Source organism: Hippopotamus amphibius, chromosome 7, assembly GCF_030028045.1.
Source record: "Hippopotamus amphibius kiboko isolate mHipAmp2 chromosome 7, mHipAmp2.hap2, whole genome shotgun sequence".
Lineage (NCBI taxonomy): Eukaryota > Metazoa > Chordata > Mammalia > Artiodactyla > Hippopotamidae > Hippopotamus > Hippopotamus amphibius.
Window position 1 is genome coordinate 86,052,935 of NC_080192.1, and position 21,526 is coordinate 86,074,460.

Here is a 21,526-nt window from a genome sequence, read left to right on the forward strand (position 1 = left end):
CATTTTTGCTTGGTTTTCAATCTGAAGATCCATAGAACTTCAAATATGACAAAACACATTTTTAAAACATGTTGGAAAACTCTTACTTCATTCATGTTACTCAGGAACTGTTGACTGCAAGTGTCAGAAACCCAGCTCGAACATGAGAAAAAGTAAAGTGAATTTATCAGCTCAACACAGCTGAGAAGGCCAGTTCAGAATTAACTGACTCAGGAAGTTACAGTGTTATCAGAACTGTTTCTCCACTTTCCTTGGATACATCCTCCACAGGGCAGGTGAGATAGTAGCCCCCCAAGCCTCTCAGCTTCACAATGCCAGAACCAGAGCAAAAGCCAGAACAAGGCAGTATTTTTGGATGGTTCAAGTGGAAATGTCCCGGGAAGAATTCTGATTGGCCCAGCTTTGGGCATGGGGTCATCTCTGAGTCAGTCTCTGGGACTGGGGACTGGGGAGTGTTTGATTGGCCAGCCTAGGTCACATGGCCTTTCCCTTTTGCGGTTGGAGGCGGTCTTTGTGGGAAAGAGGATTTGTTAATCAGCTTCTCATTACTCCTCAGCTATGCCTGAGGGGGTAGATACCTACTTTCAAAAAATCACCAACCTGTTGGAGCTATCAGTGTGTTCTCACTAAGCTTTCCAGTTCACAATGCTCAGTTTGAAGGAAAAGATGTGATATTGTTATGTATGTAAACCTCATGTGAAGCAAACTCCATGTGTGGTGATTCAATTTAATAGAAAATATAATAGGAGCTATTTCCTTAAAACCATGGTTCTCAAGGTGTGGTCCCTGGATCATCGCCAGCAGCATCAACGGGAAACTTGTTGGAAATGCACACTCTCAGGCTTCACCCCAGATCTGCTGAGTTAGAAACTCTGGGGCGGGGCTGAGCAATCTAGGCTTTAATCAGCTCCCCAGATGACTCCGAAGTCCACTTAAGTTTGAGAACCACTGTCTTAAAAGTTCTTATTTTGTAGGTCTCCTGAATATTTTAAACATGATTCAGTTTGAACAAACAGGTTTAACCATGGATTTTCAGGGAATACAATTATCACCTAAAGTGGGAGCACATATTAAATTATTTGTCATATTAATTATTTGCTTTAAAGTGTTTAAAGTAAAAATAATATATAACCATAATTTAAAAATCAAGTAACACATGTAAGAGCTTATAATAAGGGCTTCCTAGGTGGCGCAGTGGTTAAGAATCCGCCTGCCAATGCAGAGGTCACGGGTTCGATCCCAGCTCCAGGAAGATCCCACATGCCACGGAGCAACTAAGCCCGTGTGCCAAAAAAAAAAAAAAAGAGCTTATAATAAAAAGCAATAGAACTCCATCCCAGCTTTCTGCACACCCCACAGTTCCAATTTCCAAAGACAGTCACTTGGAATTATTTTTTTAAATTGAAGTAGAGTTGATTTATAATGTTATATTAATTTCAGGTGTACAACATAGTGATTTGATATTTTCAAGGATTATACTTCATTTAAAGTTATCATAAAATATTGTTTATATTCCCATGCTGGACATTACATCCTTGTATCTTATTTATTTTATACCTAGTTGTTTTTACCTCTTCTCTCCCCCTATCTTGCCCCTACCCCCCACCCTTCTCTCCACTGGTAACTATTAATTTGTTCCCTGTATCTATGAGTCTATTTCTGTTTTGTTATATTCATTGGTTTGTTTTATTTCTTAGATTCCACAAATAAGTGAAAACATACAGTATTTGTCTTTCTCTGTCTGACTTACTTCAGTAAGTATAATACCCTCCAAGTCATTCCATGTTATTCCAAATGGCAAATTTTCATCCTTTTTTATGGCTGAGTGATATTCCATTGTATGTATATGTGTGTGTGTGTGTGTGTGTGTGTGTATCACATCTTTATCCATTTGCCTGTTGAAGGACACGTGGGTTGCTTCCCTATCTTGGCTGTTATAAATAATGCTGCTGTGAACATTGGGGTGCATGTATCATTTTGAATTAGTGTTTTTGTTTTCTACAGATATACACCAAGGATTGGAATTGCTGGATCATATGGTAGTATTATTTTAAACTTTTTTTAGGAACCTTCAGATTTTACCATAGTAACTGCACCAATTTACATTCCCATCAACACTGTATGAGAGTTCCCTTTTCTCAACATCCTTGCCAAGATTTATTACTTGTTGTCTTTTTGATGATAGCCATTCTGACAGGTGTGCGGTCATATCTCACTGTGGTTTTGATTTGCATTTCCCTGATGCTTAGTGATATTAAGCACATCTTCATATACTTAATGGCTATCTGTATATTTTCTTTGGAAAAACATCTATTCAGATCCTCTGCTCATTTTGTAATTGTTTTTTTTTTTTAATATTGACTTGTATGAGCTCTTTATATGTTTTGGATATTAACTCCTTATCAGACATATCATTTGCAGATATCTTCTCCTATTCAGTAGGTTGTCTTTTCTTTTTGTTGATGGTTTCCTTTACTGTGCAAAAGCTTTTAAGTTTGATGCAGTCCCAGTTGTTTATTTTTGCTTTTTTTCTCTTGCCTGCGGAGACAAAGCCTAAAAAATATTCCTAAGACTTAGGTCAGAAAGTATACTGCCCATGTTTTCTTCTAGGATTTTTATGGTTTCTGGTCTTACATTTAGATCTTCAATCCATTTTTGAGTTTATTTTTTTATGCGGTATGAGAAAATTTTCTGATTTCACTTTTTTACATGTAGCTGTGCAGTTTTCCTAACACCAAATACTAAGGAGACTGTCTTTCCCCCATTGTATATTTTTGCCTCCTTTGTTGTAGATTAATTGGCCTTAAATGTGCAGGTTTATTTCTGGGCTCTCTATTCTGTTCCATTGATCTGTGTGTCTGTTTTTGTGCCAGTGCCATACTGTTTTGCTTACTGTGGCTTTGCAGCCTGAAGTCAGGGAGCATGATACCTCCAGCTTTGTTCTGTTTTCTCAAGATTGCTTTGGCTATTCGGAGTCCTTTGTGGTTTCATACAAGTTTTAGGATTAGTTGTTCTAGTTCTGTGAAAAATGTCATGGGTATTTTGATGGGGATTGCATTAAATCTGTAGGTTGCTTTGGGTAGTATGGACATTTTAACAATATTAATCTTTCCAATCCAAGAACAGGGATATCTTTCCATTTGTTTGTATCATATTCTATTTCCTTCATCAGTGTCTTATAGTTTTCAGAGTACAGGTCTTTCACTTCCTTGGTTAAGTTTATTCCTAGGTATTTTATTCTTTTCGATCCAATTGTAAATGGGATTTTCTTGCTTTCTCTTTTTGATGTTATTAGTGTATAGAAAAACAACAGATCTGTATGCTGATCTTGTATCCTGCAACTTTACTGAATTTATTTATTAGTTCTAATAGTTTTTTGGTGGAGACTTTAGGTTTTTCTATACATAGTCATGTCATCTGCAAATAGTGAAAGTTTTACTTCTTCCTTTCTAATTTGGATTCCTTTTCTTTCTTTCTCGTGCCTGATTGTTGTGACTAGGATATCTAATATTATGTTAAATAGAAATGCTGAGAGTGGGCATCCTTGTCTTATTCCTCATTTTAGAGGAAAAGCTTTCAGTTTTTCATCATTGAGTATGATAGCTGTGGGTTTGTCATAAATGGCCTTTATTATGTAGCGATTTATTCCCTTTGCTGAGAGTTTTGTCATGAATAGGTGTTAAATTTTATCAAATACTTTTTCTGCATCTATGGATATGATCATGTGATTTTTATCCTTTGTTTTGTTAATGTGGTGTATCACATTGATTGATTTGTGGATATTGAACCATTCTTATATCCATGGAATAAATCCCACTTGATCATGGTGTATGATCATTTTTATATATTGTTGAATTCAATTTACTAATGTTATGTTGAGGATTTTTGAAACTATATTCGTTAGGAATATTGCCTTTTTTTAGTATTTAGTCTGATTTTGGTATCAGGATAATTTTGGCCTCAGAATGAATTTGGGAGTGTTCCTTCCTCTTTAATTTTTTTGTAACTGTTTGACAAGGATAGGTAATAACTCTTCTTTATACGTTTAGTAGAATTTCCTTGTGAAGCCATCCAGTCCTGGATTTTTGTTTGTTGGTAATTTTTTTGATTACTGATTCCATTTCTTTTCTTTGGCTGTGCCACACAGCATATGGGATTTTAGTTCCCTGACCAGAGATCGAACCTGTTCTCCCTGCAACGTAAGTGCAGAGCCCTAACCACTGGACAGCCAGGGAATTCCCCACTGATTCCTTTTCAGTACTAGTAACCAGTGTATTCAGATTATCTATTTCTTCCTGATTCAGTCTTGGAAGATTGTATGTTTCTAGGGTTTTATTCATTTCTTCTGGGTTGTCCAGTTTGTTGGCATTTAACTGTTCCTAGTATTCTCTTATGATTGTATTTCTGTGATGTTGGTTGTAATTTTTTATCATTCATTTCTTATTTGGTTTCTTTCTTTTTTCTTAATAAGGCTTGCTAAAAGGCTCATCAATTTTATCTTTTTACAAAATCAGCTCTTGGTTTCATTGATCTTTTCTTTCCTTCCTTCTTTCCTTCCTTCCTTCCTTCCTTCCCTCCCTCCCTCCCTCCTTCCTTCTTCTCTCTCTCTCTCTCTTTCAGGGGTGGGTCTCTATTTTATTTATTTTCTCTCTGATCTTTATTATTTCCTTCCTTCTTCTGACTTGGGACTCTGTTCATCTTTTTCTAATCCCTTTATTTGGTAGGTTAAGTTGTTTATTTGAGATTTTTCTTGTTTCTTGAGGTATGCCTGTACCACTAGAAGCTTCCCTCTTAGAACTGCTTTTGCTGCGTGCCATAGATTTCAGAAAGTTGTATTTTTTATTTTCATATATCTCAAGGTATCTTCTAATTTCTTCTTTGATTTCTTTGTTGATCCATTGGGTTTTTAACAGCATGTTGTTTAGTCTCCATGTGTTTGTGTTTTTCCCATTTTTCTTCCTGTAATTGATTTCTAGTTTCATGCTATTGTGGTCAGAAAAGATTCTTCATATAATTTCTATCCTTTTATCTTTTTTTAAATTGGAATCTAATTGCTTTACAATGTTGTGTTAGTTTCTGCTGTACAATGAAGTGAATCAGCTGTATATATACATATATCCCCTCCCTCTTGGACCTTCCTCCCACCCCACCCCCATCCCACCCATCTAGTTCATCACAGAGCACCAAGCTGAGCTCCCTATGCTATACAGCAGGTTCCCACTAGCTATCTATTTTACACATGGTAGTGTATATATGTCAATCTAAACCTCCCAGTTCCTCCCATCACCCCTTCCACTCTTTGTCCACATGTCCATTTTCTAGGTGTGTCTCTATTTCTGCCCTGCAAATAGGTTCATCTGTACCATTTTCCTAGATTCCACATACATGTGTTAATATACCATATTTGTTTTTCTATTTCTTTTTAAATTAATTAATTAATTAATCTTATTTTTGGCTCCATTGGGTCTTCGTTGCTGTGCATGGGATTTTTCTAGTTGCAGTGAGCGGGGGCTACTCTTTGTTGTGGTGCACAAGCTTCTCATTGTGGTGGCTTCTCTTGTTGCAGAGCACAGGCTCTCGGCACGCGGGCTTCAGTAGCTGTGGCTCATGGGCTCTAGAGCACAGGCTCAGTGGTTGTGGCACACAGGCTTAGTTGTTCCGTGGCATGTGAGATCTTCCCGGACCAGGGATTGAACCAGTGTCCTCTGCATTGGCAGGTGTATTCTGAACCACTGCACCACCAGTGAAGTCCCTTGGGGATTCTCTTGTATGTGACTCCTTTTTTTCTTGTGGCCTTTAGAATTCTCTCTTTAACTTTTGCCATTTTATTTATGATATGTCTTGGCGTGGGTCTCTTTGTGTTTACCTTGTTTGGGACTCTGTGATTTCTGTACCTGGATATCTGCTTCCTTCTTCAGGTTCAGGAAGTTTTCAGCCATAATTTCATGAAGAACATGTTCAACCTTTTTCTCTTTCTCTTCTTGTGGGACTCCTTTAATGTGAATAGTAGTATGCTTGCTGCTGTTCCAGAGGTCCCTTAAACTATCCTCATTTTTAAAAATTTGTTTTCCTTTTTGCTTCTCTGATTGGGTGATTTCCATTATTTTATCTTCCAGATCGCTTATTTGTTTTCCTGTATCACCTAGTCTACTGCTGATTCCCTTTAGTGTATTTTTCATTTCAGTTATTGTATTCTTCAGCTCTTCCTGGTTCTTTTTTATATTTTCTAGTTCTTTGTTAATATTCTCACTGTATTCATCTATTTTCCCCCCAGTTCATGTAGCATTTTTATTCCTGTTGCTTTGAATTCTCTATCAGTAAATTATTTATCTCTGTTTCATTAGGGTTTTTTCTTGTTTTTTTTTTTTATTATTATTCTTTCATTTGAAACACAATCTTCTGTATTCTCATATTGTTTATTTTTCTCTGTCTCTATGAAATTAGGTGAACAGTTACCTATCCTGGTCTTGAAGTCATCTCATTGTGTAGGAGCTCCCTGTGTAGTCTGTGTGTGTTCAGTGGCTTTGGTGGGAGAGCTGGATCTGAAGTGAACATGGGCAGTATCCTCCCCCAAGGTATGCTGGCAGCCACAGCCTTGGTGGGAGGCAGGGATGGAGTGGGAGGGGCTAAAGCCAGAGACTGACTGAAGCCATGACTTATCCTATGCTCAAACAGGAACCCTGAGGGAGTTGTTTCTTCCATGTGTGGTGGACTTCACTGAAAGCGTGGCTGGAATCCGAGGGCTTGGGGCTGCACTTCTGTGATGGTTTCACTCTTTTCCCAGTGTGCACACTTTGGTTATAGGCTGGGTTGGGGCTGGAGGAATTAGTGCCATACCACTGGGATGGCCCTGCACCCTCCTAAGTGTGCAAAGGGATGTGTGCCTCAGCAATGGTGGTCTCTGCCTAGGAGCTAGCTTCACTCCTTTCAGGTGTGCAGGTCTAGAGCAGATTGCTTCTCCTCCCTTCCAACCAGACTCCATGTGGATCTTTCTTTACAACTTGTCTGTAGAAGAACTGTTTTCCTAGTCCCCAGGTAGCGTTCAGTGAGATTCACTCTATATATAGTTGTAGGTGTTTTTGTTTGTTTGTTTGTTTTTTGTGGTGCTTTTTTCCCCATCACCGCAGAGCATGTAGGATCTTAGTTCCCTGACAGGGATTGAATCCTTGCCCCCTGCAGTGGAAGCACATAATCTTTACTGGACCACCAGAGAAGTTCCTGTATAGTTGTACTTTCTTTTTTTTTTTTTGTATAGTTGTATTTTAATGTGTTCATGGGAGAAGGGGAGCCCAGTGTCCTCCTACCTGCCATCTTGATCTCTCACTTGGGATTCTCTTAGGTTTTTTTGTTGGTTACCTACACCCCTCTAGTATCAATAATAATAAATCTCCTACTAGTTATCGTTAGATATCAGCCACCGACAGGTGGATATTTAACTATTGTACACCACACCCATCTCCTCTTCTTTAGCCTTCCAATGTAGATATATCACTGCTGTTTTTAGTTAATTCAAAAATAAGTGTTTATACTCTTATGATCATGTATATACCATAATCACATTTTATTTCATGCGGTTTTAATTTTCCCCTAGTGTTTCTAATTGCCTTTCTTTTTCTTTGCACTTTCTGTCTTTGTCACTTCCTTAGTTGTTCCAAATTCTTAAGGAGTGTATCAAATCTCTTGAATTTCATCTTTTCCTTGGTGATTCCTTCTGAAACCTCATTTTTAGCTATTTTGAGGACTGATTACTCTCTAGGGCTATATTACAGCCGTTGTCCAGGGAACCTCCTTCATTATTCTTCTGGTTCGAACCATCTCTCCTGGATCCCATTGTCTTCCCCTTTGTTGTTCATGGAAGTAATATAATATACTTACATAACTTCCTAAGAAGTTATGAGAGAGAAGTGAAATTTTTTTTTGAATGTCAAAAAATGTCTTCTACCCTCACTCTTGACTGGTGGTTTGGGTGAGTAGAGAATGCTAGGCTGGAAAACATTCTCCCACAGAATTTTGAAGGCATTGGTTTCTCTTCTCTTGTCTAAATTGCTGAAGAGCAGTCTTCTAATAGTCTGATTTTTATTCATTTGTAGGTGACCTGTTCCTGTTTCTTTGAAAGTTTTTAGAATTTTTCTTTTCTTCACACTTAATATTCTAAAACTTCATAATGAGATATCAAAGTGTGAGGATTTTCCTTCCCAATCATTCTTTGCGTAGAGTACTCAGTTGACCCATTTTATTTGAGACTACTATGTCACAGTGTTGGGGAATGATCTTATTTATTATTTATCTTATTTATTTAAAAACTAAAATTTTAATAATAAAATATTTCAAACCTGTAGAATGATAGATATTCATACATCACTGCTCAGAATTAGCAGATGTTAACATTTTATCATATTTGCTCCACATCTATATCTATCCATTAAACATATCAAAGATACATCACCATTAAACCTTACCTGTCCCCTTCAGTACTAACTGAAGTAAGTGTGTCTCATTCCCCTGCAAGATTTTATGCTTTTATTACTTATAAATGTAGCAATAAATAATATTGATAGTTTTTTGTGTTTTAAAGTTTTATATAAATAATTTCATTTTGTTTGTATCTTTTTATAACTTGCTTTTTCATTCATTATGTTATTGAGATTTATACATGTGATATGTAGAGATCTAGTTCATTCATTTAAATTCCCTATGCCATTCCATTATGTATCAGTTAGGAAGACCTTCAGCTAAAAGTAACATAAAACTTGGCTAGTAGTTTAAATATACTAGGTAGATTTTTTTCTTTTCACGTAACAGGAAGCCCAGAGATAAACAGTCTAGAGCTCAGTGATTTTATCAGGATCCCAAATTTATTCTGGCCTTCTGCTTTGTCCTTAGCCTGTGACTTTGGTCTTCATACCTATCACATCATAGTTGCAAGATGACTGCTTCATCTCGAAGTCTCATATCCAGGGTCTGTGAAGAAAAAGGGGGAGGGTAAAGGGCAAAACATGCATTCCAACTGTGTCTGTCACTTTTTTTTTTAAGCTCTTTATTGGAATATAATTGCTTTACACTCTTGTGCCCGTTTTTGAGGTACACCAAAGTGAATCAGCTGTATTTATACATATATCCCCATATCCCCTCCCTCCTGTGACTCCCTCCCACCTTCCCTGTCCTGGCCCTCTAAGGCATCACCCATCACCGAGTTTACCTCCCTATGTTATGCAGCAACTTCCTACTACCTATCTATTTTACAGTTGGTAGTGTATATATGTCAATGCTTCTTAGTCTTACTTTGTCCCAGCTTCCCCTTCACCCCCTCCCAACCCCATGTCCTCAAGTCTGTTCTGTCACTTTTTATTAGGAAAATAAAAGTTTTCCTGGAAACCCTACCCAGTAGGCTTCCATTAAATCTCATTGGCTTGGTAGGGTCACATGACTACTCCTAAGATCAGTTACTGGCCAGGGCCATAAGATTACCATGAATGGTTTAGACAGATCACAATTTATGCCTGGGGTTGGGGAAGGTATGTATAACAATCAAGGGTCCTGTGTCTATACCTGAGCAAAATGGGGTTCTATAAACAGGCAAGAAGAGGAAGGAACGAATGTTGGAAAGTGTAGCAAACGCTGCTGGATGAGTATTCAGTGTCCATTCTCCCCCTTTTCCTTACTAGCAGAACCCAACCTTATTTCTCCAGTAAATACTTACTGTCCCAGGGTCTTTTGATTCAGGTGTGATTTTGAGTAACAGAAAAGCTAACTGTAAAGTTAGTGGCTTAGTTGTTTGCCATAACAAGAAGTCCAAGTGTGGGCTGCCCAGTGCTGGTAAAGTGGCTCAGTGAAGATGTTACGGACACAGATTCCTTCATCCCCTTGTATCCATAGTCAGCATACGGCCTTCGCTCCCATGATGACAAAATGGCTGCTGCACTTCTAGGCATCATTTTCCAGGCTCCGGATATAAGGATAAAATATAATTTGCCAGATATAATGCAGTTTACCAGATAAAATACAATTTGCCCAGTTAAATTTGAATTTCAGATAAACAGTGAATAGTTTTTTAGTATAAGTATGTCTCAAATAGTGCATGGGGTATACTTATACTAAAAATTATTTATTGTGTATGTGAAATTCATATTTAATTAGACAAACTGTATTTTTATTTGCCAAATCTGGCAACCCTATTCAGGAAGGGAGGAAGAAGAAGGAAAAATTAAGGGGGTTTCTTTTGCAGAGGCTTTATTCAGGAAGGGAATCTTTCTCCAGTTTCTTTCACCTATATCTCTTTAGAGAGGGATTGCTGAAGGTCATCTGGGGGAAATGATTATTTTCAGGGCCACATTGCTGCCCTGAACAAAATAAGAGCGGAAGAGGGGACGGATATCAGGCAGGTAGCTGGCAGGGTCCTCCACACACATATCTCTGTGCACATCACCCCCTTGTTTCCCCATCATCCCCAAATAGCTATATCCAGTGGGGACGTTCAAAATATTTCACAACCAATATATCACCAACACTAACCAATCAAAACGAATACCCAACTGTTAAGAATGGATACCAGTCACAAACAGAAGCCATACTGGTGCATATTAGTAGAAAACCAATTCTGCTTATATCATAATTTTTGGTAAAATTAACATTTATTTTTATTTATTATGCTTGTATAAATATTGTTCACAGTTGACTTGCATAGTGTACCATGATTGCTTTTCCTTTCTACAACTCTATTCTTTTTATTTTTATTTTTATTTTTATATATATATATTTTTAAGTTTGTTTATTTTTGGCTGCGTTGGGTCTTCATTGCTGTATGCAGGCTTTCTCTAGTTGTGGCGAGCAGGGGCTACTGTTCGTTGTGGCGCACAGGCTTCTCACTGCAGTGGCTTTTCTTGTTGTGGAGCATGGGCTCTAGGTGAGTGATCTTCAGTAATTGTGGCACATGGGCTTCAGTAGTTGTGGTTTGTGGGCTCTAGAGTGCAGCTCAGTAGTTGTGGCACACGGGCTTAGTTGCTTCAGGGCATGTGGGATCTTCCCAGACCAGGGATCAAACCCATGTCCTCTGCATTGGCAGGCAGATTCTTAACCACTGCACCACCAGGGAAGTCCCTACAACTCTTTGTTCTTGATAGAATCTTGGTATCCTCTTAAAATTGTCAAATACATGCAGATAATTGATCAGTTTTAGGTTTTTCTTGGAGATGTTCTGTCCAGTGCCTGATCTAAGATGCACCTGTTGATCCCTGGACTGCTGCACAGCTCCCCTCCTGGGACCTACCTGTGCCAATCTTTTGTCATGAATCCCATTTCCCAGATGCCATAGTCCTTTCTTGGATGCTCCTTCATCTTGCTTCAATCACTTCCTGAGAAAAGGTGCATAGGAAGTAAATTTTTGAAACATTTCATGTCTGAAAAATGCCCTTATTCTACTCTCACATTTCATTGATAGCTTAGTTAGGACTGGGATTCTAGATTGGAAATAATTTTTTTCTTGGTTTTGAAGGCATGACTCCCTTATCTTATAGCTTCCATTGTGGCTATTCAAAAATCAATGCCAGTTTTCATTGTGGATTCTTTGAAGGTGAATTATTTTCTTCTTCTGGGAGCTTTTAAGGTCTTCTCTTTATATGTAATATTCTAAAACTTCATGATGATGTGACTTGGAGTAAATTTCTTAAAAAAATTATTTTTCTGAGCTTTCAACAGGCCTTTTCAATCAGGAAATTCAAGTCCTTTAGTTTGGGAAGTGTTCTCATGTCATTTTCTTAATAATTTTCTCCCTACCATTTTTCCTGATTCCTGTTTCAGAAACTCCTACAACTTTGATTTTGGAAGCCCTGGATTGATCCCCTGATTTCCTTGTCTTTTTCCTAAAATTTTTCATTGTATTTGTGCTTTATTATCCGATGTATTTTTTTCAACTTTATGTTCCAACTCTTCCGACTCTGAAAATTTTCTTCTAACATATCTTTAATTTCCAAGAGTTCTTTCTTATTTTTAAAAGTTCCAGGTTTATAGCACTCTGCTTTTTTTTTTTGTCATGGATACAATATTTTTTTCTAGTCCACTTGAAGATATTAATTATACGGTTTTTAAGTGGTTCTTTGGCTGCTTGCAGTGCTCCTGTATACTTGGACTTTGTCTTTTCCTGTTTGTTTTGGTCTGTGTCATTCTGGTGATTCTGCTAACCATCATAATTTGGAGTGAAGCTGCTAAACAGCTGTATGACAGCCTGGACTTCTTGAATGATAGACTCAAGGTGGGCAATAGGGTAGAGCCCTCACCATTTTGTTGGAGATCTCCAAAATGTCAGAATCTTTAAGTCCTCCAATCTCCTGCCTGGAGTGTGTAAGCTTCATTAGAATTCCAGGAGTCAAGTAGTCAGAGGGCTGAGTGGTTAACTATCTTTAATTAAATCATTTTTGCCCATAGTGAAATGACACCTTCTCGTTCTCAGCTATCCAAGGGCCTTCTGAGTTAACCTTTCCATCTTCTTGGGTAGGGGAGCCGTTCTAGGAGACTGAACTAGGACAGAGGTCCGAGGGTTTAACTTAGACCTTGTGAAGATTTTCAACCGAATCTCCTGTTTTCAGCCCCATCCTCTATCCTGGTTTTCAAGATGTAATGATTGCCTCCAACTCCCCTTTCTCTACTTTTGAGAACAATTTTGTATAAGTTAGAGACTATGTAATACTTGAAGTTTCAGATAAAACATTAAAAAAAAAACTATCTGCTTCTGGTGTTTATTTTTCTTTACAGAAAATTTTCAAACTTAATAAAAATAGAAAAAATAATATGATGATTCTTTTGTATCTACAAAACAGCTTCAATAATTATCAATATGTGACTCGTTGTGATGCCTTTCCCATAATCATTTCAATTAATGGTTATTGGTTAATTCAGGGTTTCTAATTCTTTAAAGTTGTTTGATCATTTCTATTATTTTTCTAATCAAGTATGTGTTTATTAGCTTTGTGACTAAGAGCTATAGTTGCAGAAACAGACAGTGTGGGTTTGAATTGCTGTTACCCCATTTGAGCATCAGTTAAGTTCTTTGTGCCTCAATTTCCTCATCTGTAAAATGGGAACAACAATGTTACTTATCTCATAGCAAAGATTCAAGTAAGTCATACATGCAGAGCAGAGCATTTAAAATAGTGCCTGGCACATTGCAACAGTAGCTGTTATTATTATCTAAGTTAAAATGTATTAGTATGAAGTTTTTCATGGCATTTACTTATAATTTTTAAATTCTCTACTGTATTTTTAGTTACATCTGTTTTCACTCCAATGTTGTTTACTTATGAATATTCTCTTTTCTACTTGATTAGTCTTGCATGGTTTGCCTATTTTAATAATCTTTTCAAATAATTGCCTTTAGATTTATTATCCATCTGTATGCTCAATTGTTTTCTATTTCATTATTTTTTGCTTTCATCTTTTATATTTACATTCTTCTACTTTCTTTTCTCTCTTGTTTTTTTCTAAGTTCTTTAGTTAAATATTTATCAAATTTATTTTCCTTCTACTTTCCTCTCTCCCTCCCTCTTTCTTTCCTGTCTTCCTTTTTTCTCACTCTAAGTATGTTATATCCCACAAGTTTCAAGTTGTAATTGTTGACTTCTAAATATGTAATAATTTCCATTGTGATTTCCTATTAAACCCATCATTACAAATTATTTTTTGTTTCTAAATATATGTATATATATTTATTACATACATATTTATAAATATATGTATATATTTATTTATATATACAGTAATTCCTCAGTATCTGTGGGGGATTTGTTCTAGGATCACTCCCTCCATACCAAAATCTGCCATGCTGAAGTCCCTTATATGAAATGGCATAGTATTTGCATATAAACCAAGGCACCTCTTCCTGTATGCTTTAAATCATCTATAGATTATTTATAATACCTAACAATGTAAATACTATGTAAAAAGTTGTAAATACATTGTAAATGTTATGTAAATAGTTACCGATATATGGCAGATTCAAGTTTTGCTTTTTGGAACTTTCTGGAATTTTTTTTTTTTAATATTTTTGGTTCATGGTTAGTGGAATTCATGGATGCAGAACCCACAGATAATATGTATAGTTTTGGGGTTTTTTGTTTTTTGATTTGTTATTATAGAAGTATGATACAGATTCTTTAAAATTTACTAAGGCTTTCCTGAGGCCTAGTACATGAAGGTTTTCATGCACCTAGTGTGTATATATATATATGTGTGTATATATATATATGTGTGTATATATATATAAAATCGCCCCAATGTATATATATTTGAGCTTCCTCAATTTGTTTATATGTTGTCTTAATTTTTTTTGTCTGCACTAAGGTCTTCGACTATTGAGTATGGATTTGACCATTTCTCCTTGAAATTCTACATTATTGTGTCGTATACATTTTGAGGCTGTGTTCATCTTTTACTTTATAGTTATGAAGGTGGAGGAGGAAAAGGCTGGGGTAGGGAAGCTGGACCCTGCTAACTACAGGAGGCGAGGTCAGGATGAGGAAGGTAAGGTCATCTTGAGAACTTGGTGCAAATTCTCAGAGGGTCTGGGAATTCCTCGGATAGCCTTATAACAGCCCTTCCAGCTGGGGAAAACAGAGAGTTGGTCCCTTTCCCTGACCTATCCACTGTTCTCCTCTAAATCTAGTGGGACCAGCCTTAACCATGTCTTAAAGGGACTACGTAATCAGGTTGGAGACAGGTAACTGGTACTTTGCTAAGATTACGGCATAGCTTCCCTAACACAAAATTAAACTCACAAAATTTTACAAGCTCTACACATCATACCAAATGCCAAATAGCGACATTTTATAGATTCTAAAAATGGCAGCTCAGTTAAAACCAGTGAAAGAGGGTACTGAATGGGTATCCTCTGAGACCCTAAGTATCCTACATTCTACAGAAAAGCAGCCATAGAGTTTATGAAGAGGCACTTCCCCAGCCCTTTTGGAGGGAGACAGTAATCTTCCTATCCAGCTGGATGCTCCCTCAGCTAAGGAACTTGTAGAGCCACTCTGGGGCTGTTGATGGAGAAGAATGCAGTGAGGAGCTGGCACTGTCCTGAGCCAAACTACAAGATGTTCACAGTGAGAGGAGAGGTCCTGCAGAGCTAAGAAAGAAGCTGAGGGTGGGCTAGTGATTCCCTGCAGTTCACCAGCTAAACAGCTACAGTCTGATGGTTATAGTGGAGAAAATGAGACAAGTTAGATCCAGGACAGAAAGAAAATATTTCCTTGACAGCCATCCCCTGATTTCTTTAAAAAGGATGCTCTTTGTTTGTATAGCCCCTCACAATTCTCATAATCATGTTTCCATTCACCATTCCATTCTATCTTCTCAAAAAACATACCTAGCCAGTAGAGAAAGAATTTTTATGTCTGCACTATTGGTGAGAATACTGAGTCCCAGAGAGGCAGATGCGCATGGCCATACAGCAGGTGAAGAACAAGCCAGGGAACACCCAGGGCAGCTAACTCTTAGGTAGAGGGCTTTCTGATACATCTGCTTCTTCTTATTTCCATTCCTAGCCATAAGGGTGGAGAATAGGGACTCATCATTGAAAGAACCAAGTATGCTAAACCTGTAGAATAGACCTACTTACCTCTAAATATTGGTGTCCATGGCTTGCCTCAAATTACAGCTTGCTCAGTCTCAGAGTAGGGGAGAGAAGGAAGGAGAAGCACCAGTCATTCTGATACTGGTTCACTAGGAAGTAAGGCTGCTCTTCATAAAAATATCTACCTCAAATTTCTCATTACACTCAAGAAAGACTGAGGGTTGAGAAAAGCAAACAGTAGGATGAGGTGGGGTGAGCTGGGGTTCTAAAGAGATTTGGACACTGATGTCCACATAACCTTACTCTCCAGTGCCTAGGAATGCACCAGCCAGAGTGCATTCTCACACAGAATCTGCTCACCAGAGTGGACACTCAACTATCTCTAAAAGGCTTAGACATGCTTCTTCAAGGTTCAGCTTCATGTGGCTTCAGGATGATATATGAAGTCAACGATGCCTGGGCATCTAGTATCTCAATTTCATGAGTTTGAGCCAAGAGGCAGCCCTCTCTTCCAGGGGAAAAAAAAAGAAAAAGAAAAACAAACAAACATCCCAAAAAACAAACAAACAAAAAATCCCAAGCCCCCCACCCCAAAGTTAATGTAGATCTTGATGTGAGAACACAAAATCTAATTTCACGGTATGCTATAGACTTTCAAATTTTAGTTGCTATTCTTGGGCTTCAAAAATAGTCATAATGATCAATAGTTGTTGACCAGCCCTAGGGAAAATTTTTACCACAAATAATCAATGTGATGCACCACATTAATGAAATGAAGAATAAAAATTATATGACTATCTCAATAGATTCAGGAAAAGCATTTGACAAAATTCAATATCCATTCATGATTTAAAAGAAAAACACTCAGCAAACTGCATATAGAGGGAATGTACCTCAATATAATAAAGGCCATATCTGACAAGCCCATAGCTAACATCATACTCAACAATGAAAAGCTGAAGGCTTTTCCTCTAAGATCAGGAACAAAACAAAGATGCCCACTCTTGCCACTTTTTTTCAAAATAGTACTGGAAGTCCTAGCCAGAGCAATTAGGTAAGAAAAAGAAATAAAAGGCAAGAAGAAGAAAATTTTAAATTGGAAAGGCAAAAGTAAAACTGTCTCTATTTGCAGATGGCACGATATTATAAATAGAAAACCCTAAAAATCCCACCAAAAAACTGTTAGAACTGAAAAAAAAATTTAATTAAAATTGCAGGATTTAAGAAAAAAATCACATTATGCACTTTAAATATATGCAGTTTATTATATGTCAATTATATCTCAATAAAAGTCCTTAAAAAATCTAAATTCCAAATCTGAAAAAATAAAATAAAATTGCAAGATACAAAATCAGTATACAAAAATCAGTTGCATTTCTATACACTAACAATGAACTTTCAAAAAGAGAAATTAAGAAAACAATTCCATTTACAATTGCATCAAGAAGAACAAAATACCTAGGAATAAATTTAACTGAGGAGATAAAAGATCTGTGCACTGAAAACTGTAAGGCACTGATGGAAGAAACTGAAGACAATACAAATACATGGAAGGATGTTTCATGTTCATGGATTGGAATAATTAACATTGCTAAAATGTCCATATTAGCCAAAACAATCTACAGAGTCAATGGAATCCCAATCAAAATTTCAATATTTTTTTTCACGGAAATATGAAAAACAATCCAGAAATTCATAGGAAACCACAAAGGACCCTGAATAACCAAAGCAATCTTGACAAAGAAGAACAAAGCTCAAAGTTCACATGTCTTGATTTCAAACTATATTACAAAGCTATAGTATAAAAACAGTATAGTATTGGCATTACAGACATATAGACCAATGGAACAGACTAGAGAGCCCCCAAATAAACTCACACATATATAGTCAATTAATTTACAACAAAGGAGCCAAATATACAATGGGGAAAGGATAGTCTCTTCAATAAATGATGTTGGGAAAATTAGACAGTCGCATGCAAAAGAGTGAAACTAGACCCCTATCTTACACCATACAGAAAAATCAGCTCAAAATGGATTGAAGACTTGAATGTAGGACCTGAAACCTTAAAACTCTTAGAAGAAAACATAAGGGGTAAGCTCCTTGATATCAGTCTTGGCAATGAATTTTTAAAATTTGACATCAAAAGCAAAGGCAACAAAATAAAAAACAAATTAAGCTACATCAAGCTAAAAAGCTTCTACCCAGCAAAGGAAACTATCAACAAAATGAAAAGGCAACCTATGGAATGGGAGAAAATATTTGCAAATCACATATCTGATGATAGGTTAATATCCAAAATATATAAAGAACTCATACAACTCAATAGCAAAAAGCCAACAAACAACAACAACAACACCAAAAAACCAGACAATACAATTTAAAAATGGGAAGAGGAACTGAATAGAAATTTTTCCAAAGAAGACATACGAATGGCCAACAGATACATGAAAATGTGCTCAACATCATTAATTATCAAGGAAATTCAAATTAAAACCACAATAAGATATTACCTCAAAACTGCTAGAATGACTACCATCTAAGACAAGGGATAACAAATGTTGGCAAGGATATGGAGAAAAGGAAACCATTGGGCACTGTTTGTGGGAATGCAAATTGGTGCAGACACTGTGGAAAACAGTATGCAGATTTCTCAAAAAATTAGTAACAGAACTACTGTGTGGTCCACAATTCCACTTCTGGGTATATACCCAAGGGAAATGAAATCATTATCTTGAAAATATACATGTACTCTCATGTTCATTGCAGTATTATTTATAACTGTCAAGACATGGAAACAACTTAAATGTCCATCAGCAGTTGAATGGTTAAAGAAAGTGTGATATACACATGAATATTATTCAGCCATAAAAAAGAAAGAAATTTTGCCATTTGCAACATGAATGGACCTTGAAGGCATCATGCTAAGTGAAATAAGTCAGAGACAAACACTGTATGATCTCACTTATATATAGAATCTAAAAATCCAGACACATGGAAACAGAGAACAGGTTGGCGGTTACCAGAGGCGGGGGGTGGGAGGTGGGAAATTGGGTGAAAGTGGTCAAAAGGCACAAACTTTCAGTTATAAGATAAATGGGGATGGAATGTACAACACGGTGACTATAGTTAACAATACTGTATTGTATACTTGAAAGTTGCTAAGAGATTACATCTTGAAAGTTCTCATCACAAGAAAAAAATTTGTAACTATGTGTGATGGTGGATGTTAACTGAACTTATTGTGGTAGTCATTTTGCTGATATATATATATCAAATCATTATGTTGTACCCCTTAAATTAAGACAATATTATATGTCAATCGTATCCTAAGTTAAAAAATAATAGGGGAAACTTTATGGAGGTGGGGGTATGGTCGGATGCATGGAACTTAATGTACTATCTGCTCAATTATTCTGTAAATCTAAAATTGTACTAAAAAAGCTATTAATTACTTTTAAAATTGTTGAGCAACTCAAGACAGTACGGATGAGAAACTGGTAGCAGAACGTCCTTCCTGAGATCCATGGGAATTCTAACTGCCTCTGTGCACACAGACTTAGTAGCTGATTTACATAGCAGTCAGGCTTCTTAGTGGAATTCTGAATTAGGGTTCTTGGTAGCTCTAGTTCTTGAAAATTCTAGTTTACAAAATAAGCTTTGAGAAATCCTTAATAACTCACTTCTCTGATGAATAGTAGTTCACATAGTCCTTGGTTGTTAGTAAAAATGGAAATGCATGTGGTTTTCCCTTAACAATCGAAGCCGGGGCTTGGCATTTTGGACTAAATCTGTGACCCACCGAGGGCCTCTCTCCTGGACCATGTGTCATAAACCACATGTGGTCATTGCTGCTCTGAACTGGCAAGGATGGGGAGATGGGAGTTCTGCTCATTCTGACAGAATTCTCACGATAGGGCCAAGGGTCTCCCTTCCAGCAGCTGCTGAGCTGGTTCAGAATTGGAATTCTGTCAAGCCCAGTGGCCCCGTGCAGGAATCCCATGTCTTCTTCGATGACCTCAGCTCTTTGTAACTGGAGGATACCAAGGAGAAATGCCAATTTTCAGTAACTCTGCCTACCCTCTCTTTCATTCTGTCCCTGCAGACTGCCGTTCCATCCACATTGGGCTTTCAGTCCCCAGTTACCCTCACAGGAAAAGAGACCAGAAGGGACATCTTTCAGGCCTGCAGAAGGTCCCCTGGGGCTTGCGGCCAGACAAGCCGCAGCAGGGGCTGGCCAGTACCCGCAGCAGCATGGATCACATCAGCAGGACCCGTGAGTTCTTAAGGGGAGCAGAGTGGGGAGCCATCTGCCGGGAGGTCCCGACGGGGCAGGGCAGGGCAGGGGATACTCTGGCGAGTATGAGGAACGCCCCAAGTGGCTCAGGTCTGTCAGGCCCCTCTGCTCTGCTGCCAAGGCAGACCAGCCTCCCTGCTCAGGGACGCTTTTAGTCAGGCTGAGCCCCTGTACCTCTCTGGTGACCTTGAGACCTCCGCTCTGATCCATTCTGCTTTGATGTCATGGTTTAATTCTCAGAATTATTTCCTGTTTCCAAATTCCTAGGGGCCACGCAGCCGTTGCCCGAAGAGCCAGTAACAAACATGAGTGGCGCCAGGTGTTGTGCTCAGTAAACCGAATTCCTTGTTGCATTACCTCCTCCCTCTCTCTTCACCTGAGCTTGAAGGAATGGTCTGGAATTATCTGGGCACCCTGCACACCAGCTTGCAGAGTCCTGGAGCCTTTCTCCCAGGTCAACAGAGCCCCTGAGGCTTTCCTCGGCTGCTGAGGAAATCAGTTCTGGCCTGGTTAAAAATCAGTCTTTTGTTCCTTCTTAGGGGGAAGAAAAGTATCAATCTTAGGACTGAAAAGACTAGAGCACAACTGTGACATTTTATCCTTTTGAGCCCTCACTGTTTCTAGGGACATGATTTCAGCAGCAGCATATCCCACATCTGCATAACAAATGGTATCTAGTTGGTGTCTACTGTATCGCTCCACTGTCTTGCGCAAGGCAAAATGAGTTATTTTACCATCTCAACCTTCAAAGGGATGTCAGAGACAGTAACAGCCTCTTAACATGCCTGTAGGGGACCTGACACACACGCCTGAGAAGGCCATCTGAGTCACCCCCAACCCCGCACTGCCCTGGACAACTGCTGTCATTGGCACCAAGTCTGCTGCAGCCTGTGACGTTTCCAGAGAAAATGTGCCTATGTGAGAGAGGGCTTAACAGGGAGTCCTTTGGAGGTGCCTAGTGTAAGAGATAAGCTTTGATTAAAGTACGCGTGTACACACAGACACACAAACAGGCACGCACAGGCGTGTGCACACATGCATGCTCGGGGGTAGGCATACCAGAGACACAAAGGCGGGCAAGCCTGGTGGGAGGGCTTGCTCCCCATTTTGGATGTGGGTGCCTCCCGCTCACTCTCTGGGGCATTCTCCTGTCACCCCACCTCATTCAGGGGTGAAGTCAGCCTTTGAAAGTTGAGTCTGCTGGGTCCTTCCTGAGTCAGGGAAGAGGAAAGTGGGTTAGAGCTGGTTGGTGCTTTCTGATCAAAATTTGAAGGAGGTCTAATAAATGGTATATACTGATGCACCATGGTGCATCACAGAAGTGGTCATGAATCATGGATTTTATGTTGTTTTGGTGGTTTCTGGTTGAGGTAAGGGGACACTGGTTTTAACTGGAGACCAAAGGGAAGAGAATGGAGAATCCTTTGGTACATTCGCACATTCAGTTGATTCCCTTCACAGCCTGCTATTCCCATGCACATCACATGGCCTGGCTGCGGAACAGGGGAGAGAATGGCAGGGCCTAGGAGGACGGGAAATTTCAGGCCATGTCTTTCAAGCTGGAGTAAAGTAAGAACCCCCTTTAAAGGGAAAATAAATTATTGTGAACCCATGAAAATGCACTTGTACATTTGTAGAGCCCCAGGGGACCATAAAAATCCCAGTTT

General features: G+C 38.3%; 1 protein-coding gene across 1 annotated transcript in view; it reads left to right on the forward strand.

The window, feature by feature from the left end:
• Nucleotides 1-2,025: 2,025 nt before the first annotated feature.
• Nucleotides 2,026-21,526, forward strand: part of SLC4A5 (solute carrier family 4 member 5) — a 92,948-nt gene continuing 73,447 nt past the window's right edge. The window contains exons 1-3 of the mRNA XM_057741229.1: nucleotides 2,026-2,039; nucleotides 14,431-14,511; nucleotides 19,668-19,838. Coding sequence (XP_057597212.1) covers nucleotides 14,433-14,511; nucleotides 19,668-19,838 — 250 coding nt within the window. The 5' untranslated portion in view covers nucleotides 2,026-2,039; nucleotides 14,431-14,432. The remainder of the gene's footprint in view (nucleotides 2,040-14,430; nucleotides 14,512-19,667; nucleotides 19,839-21,526) is intronic.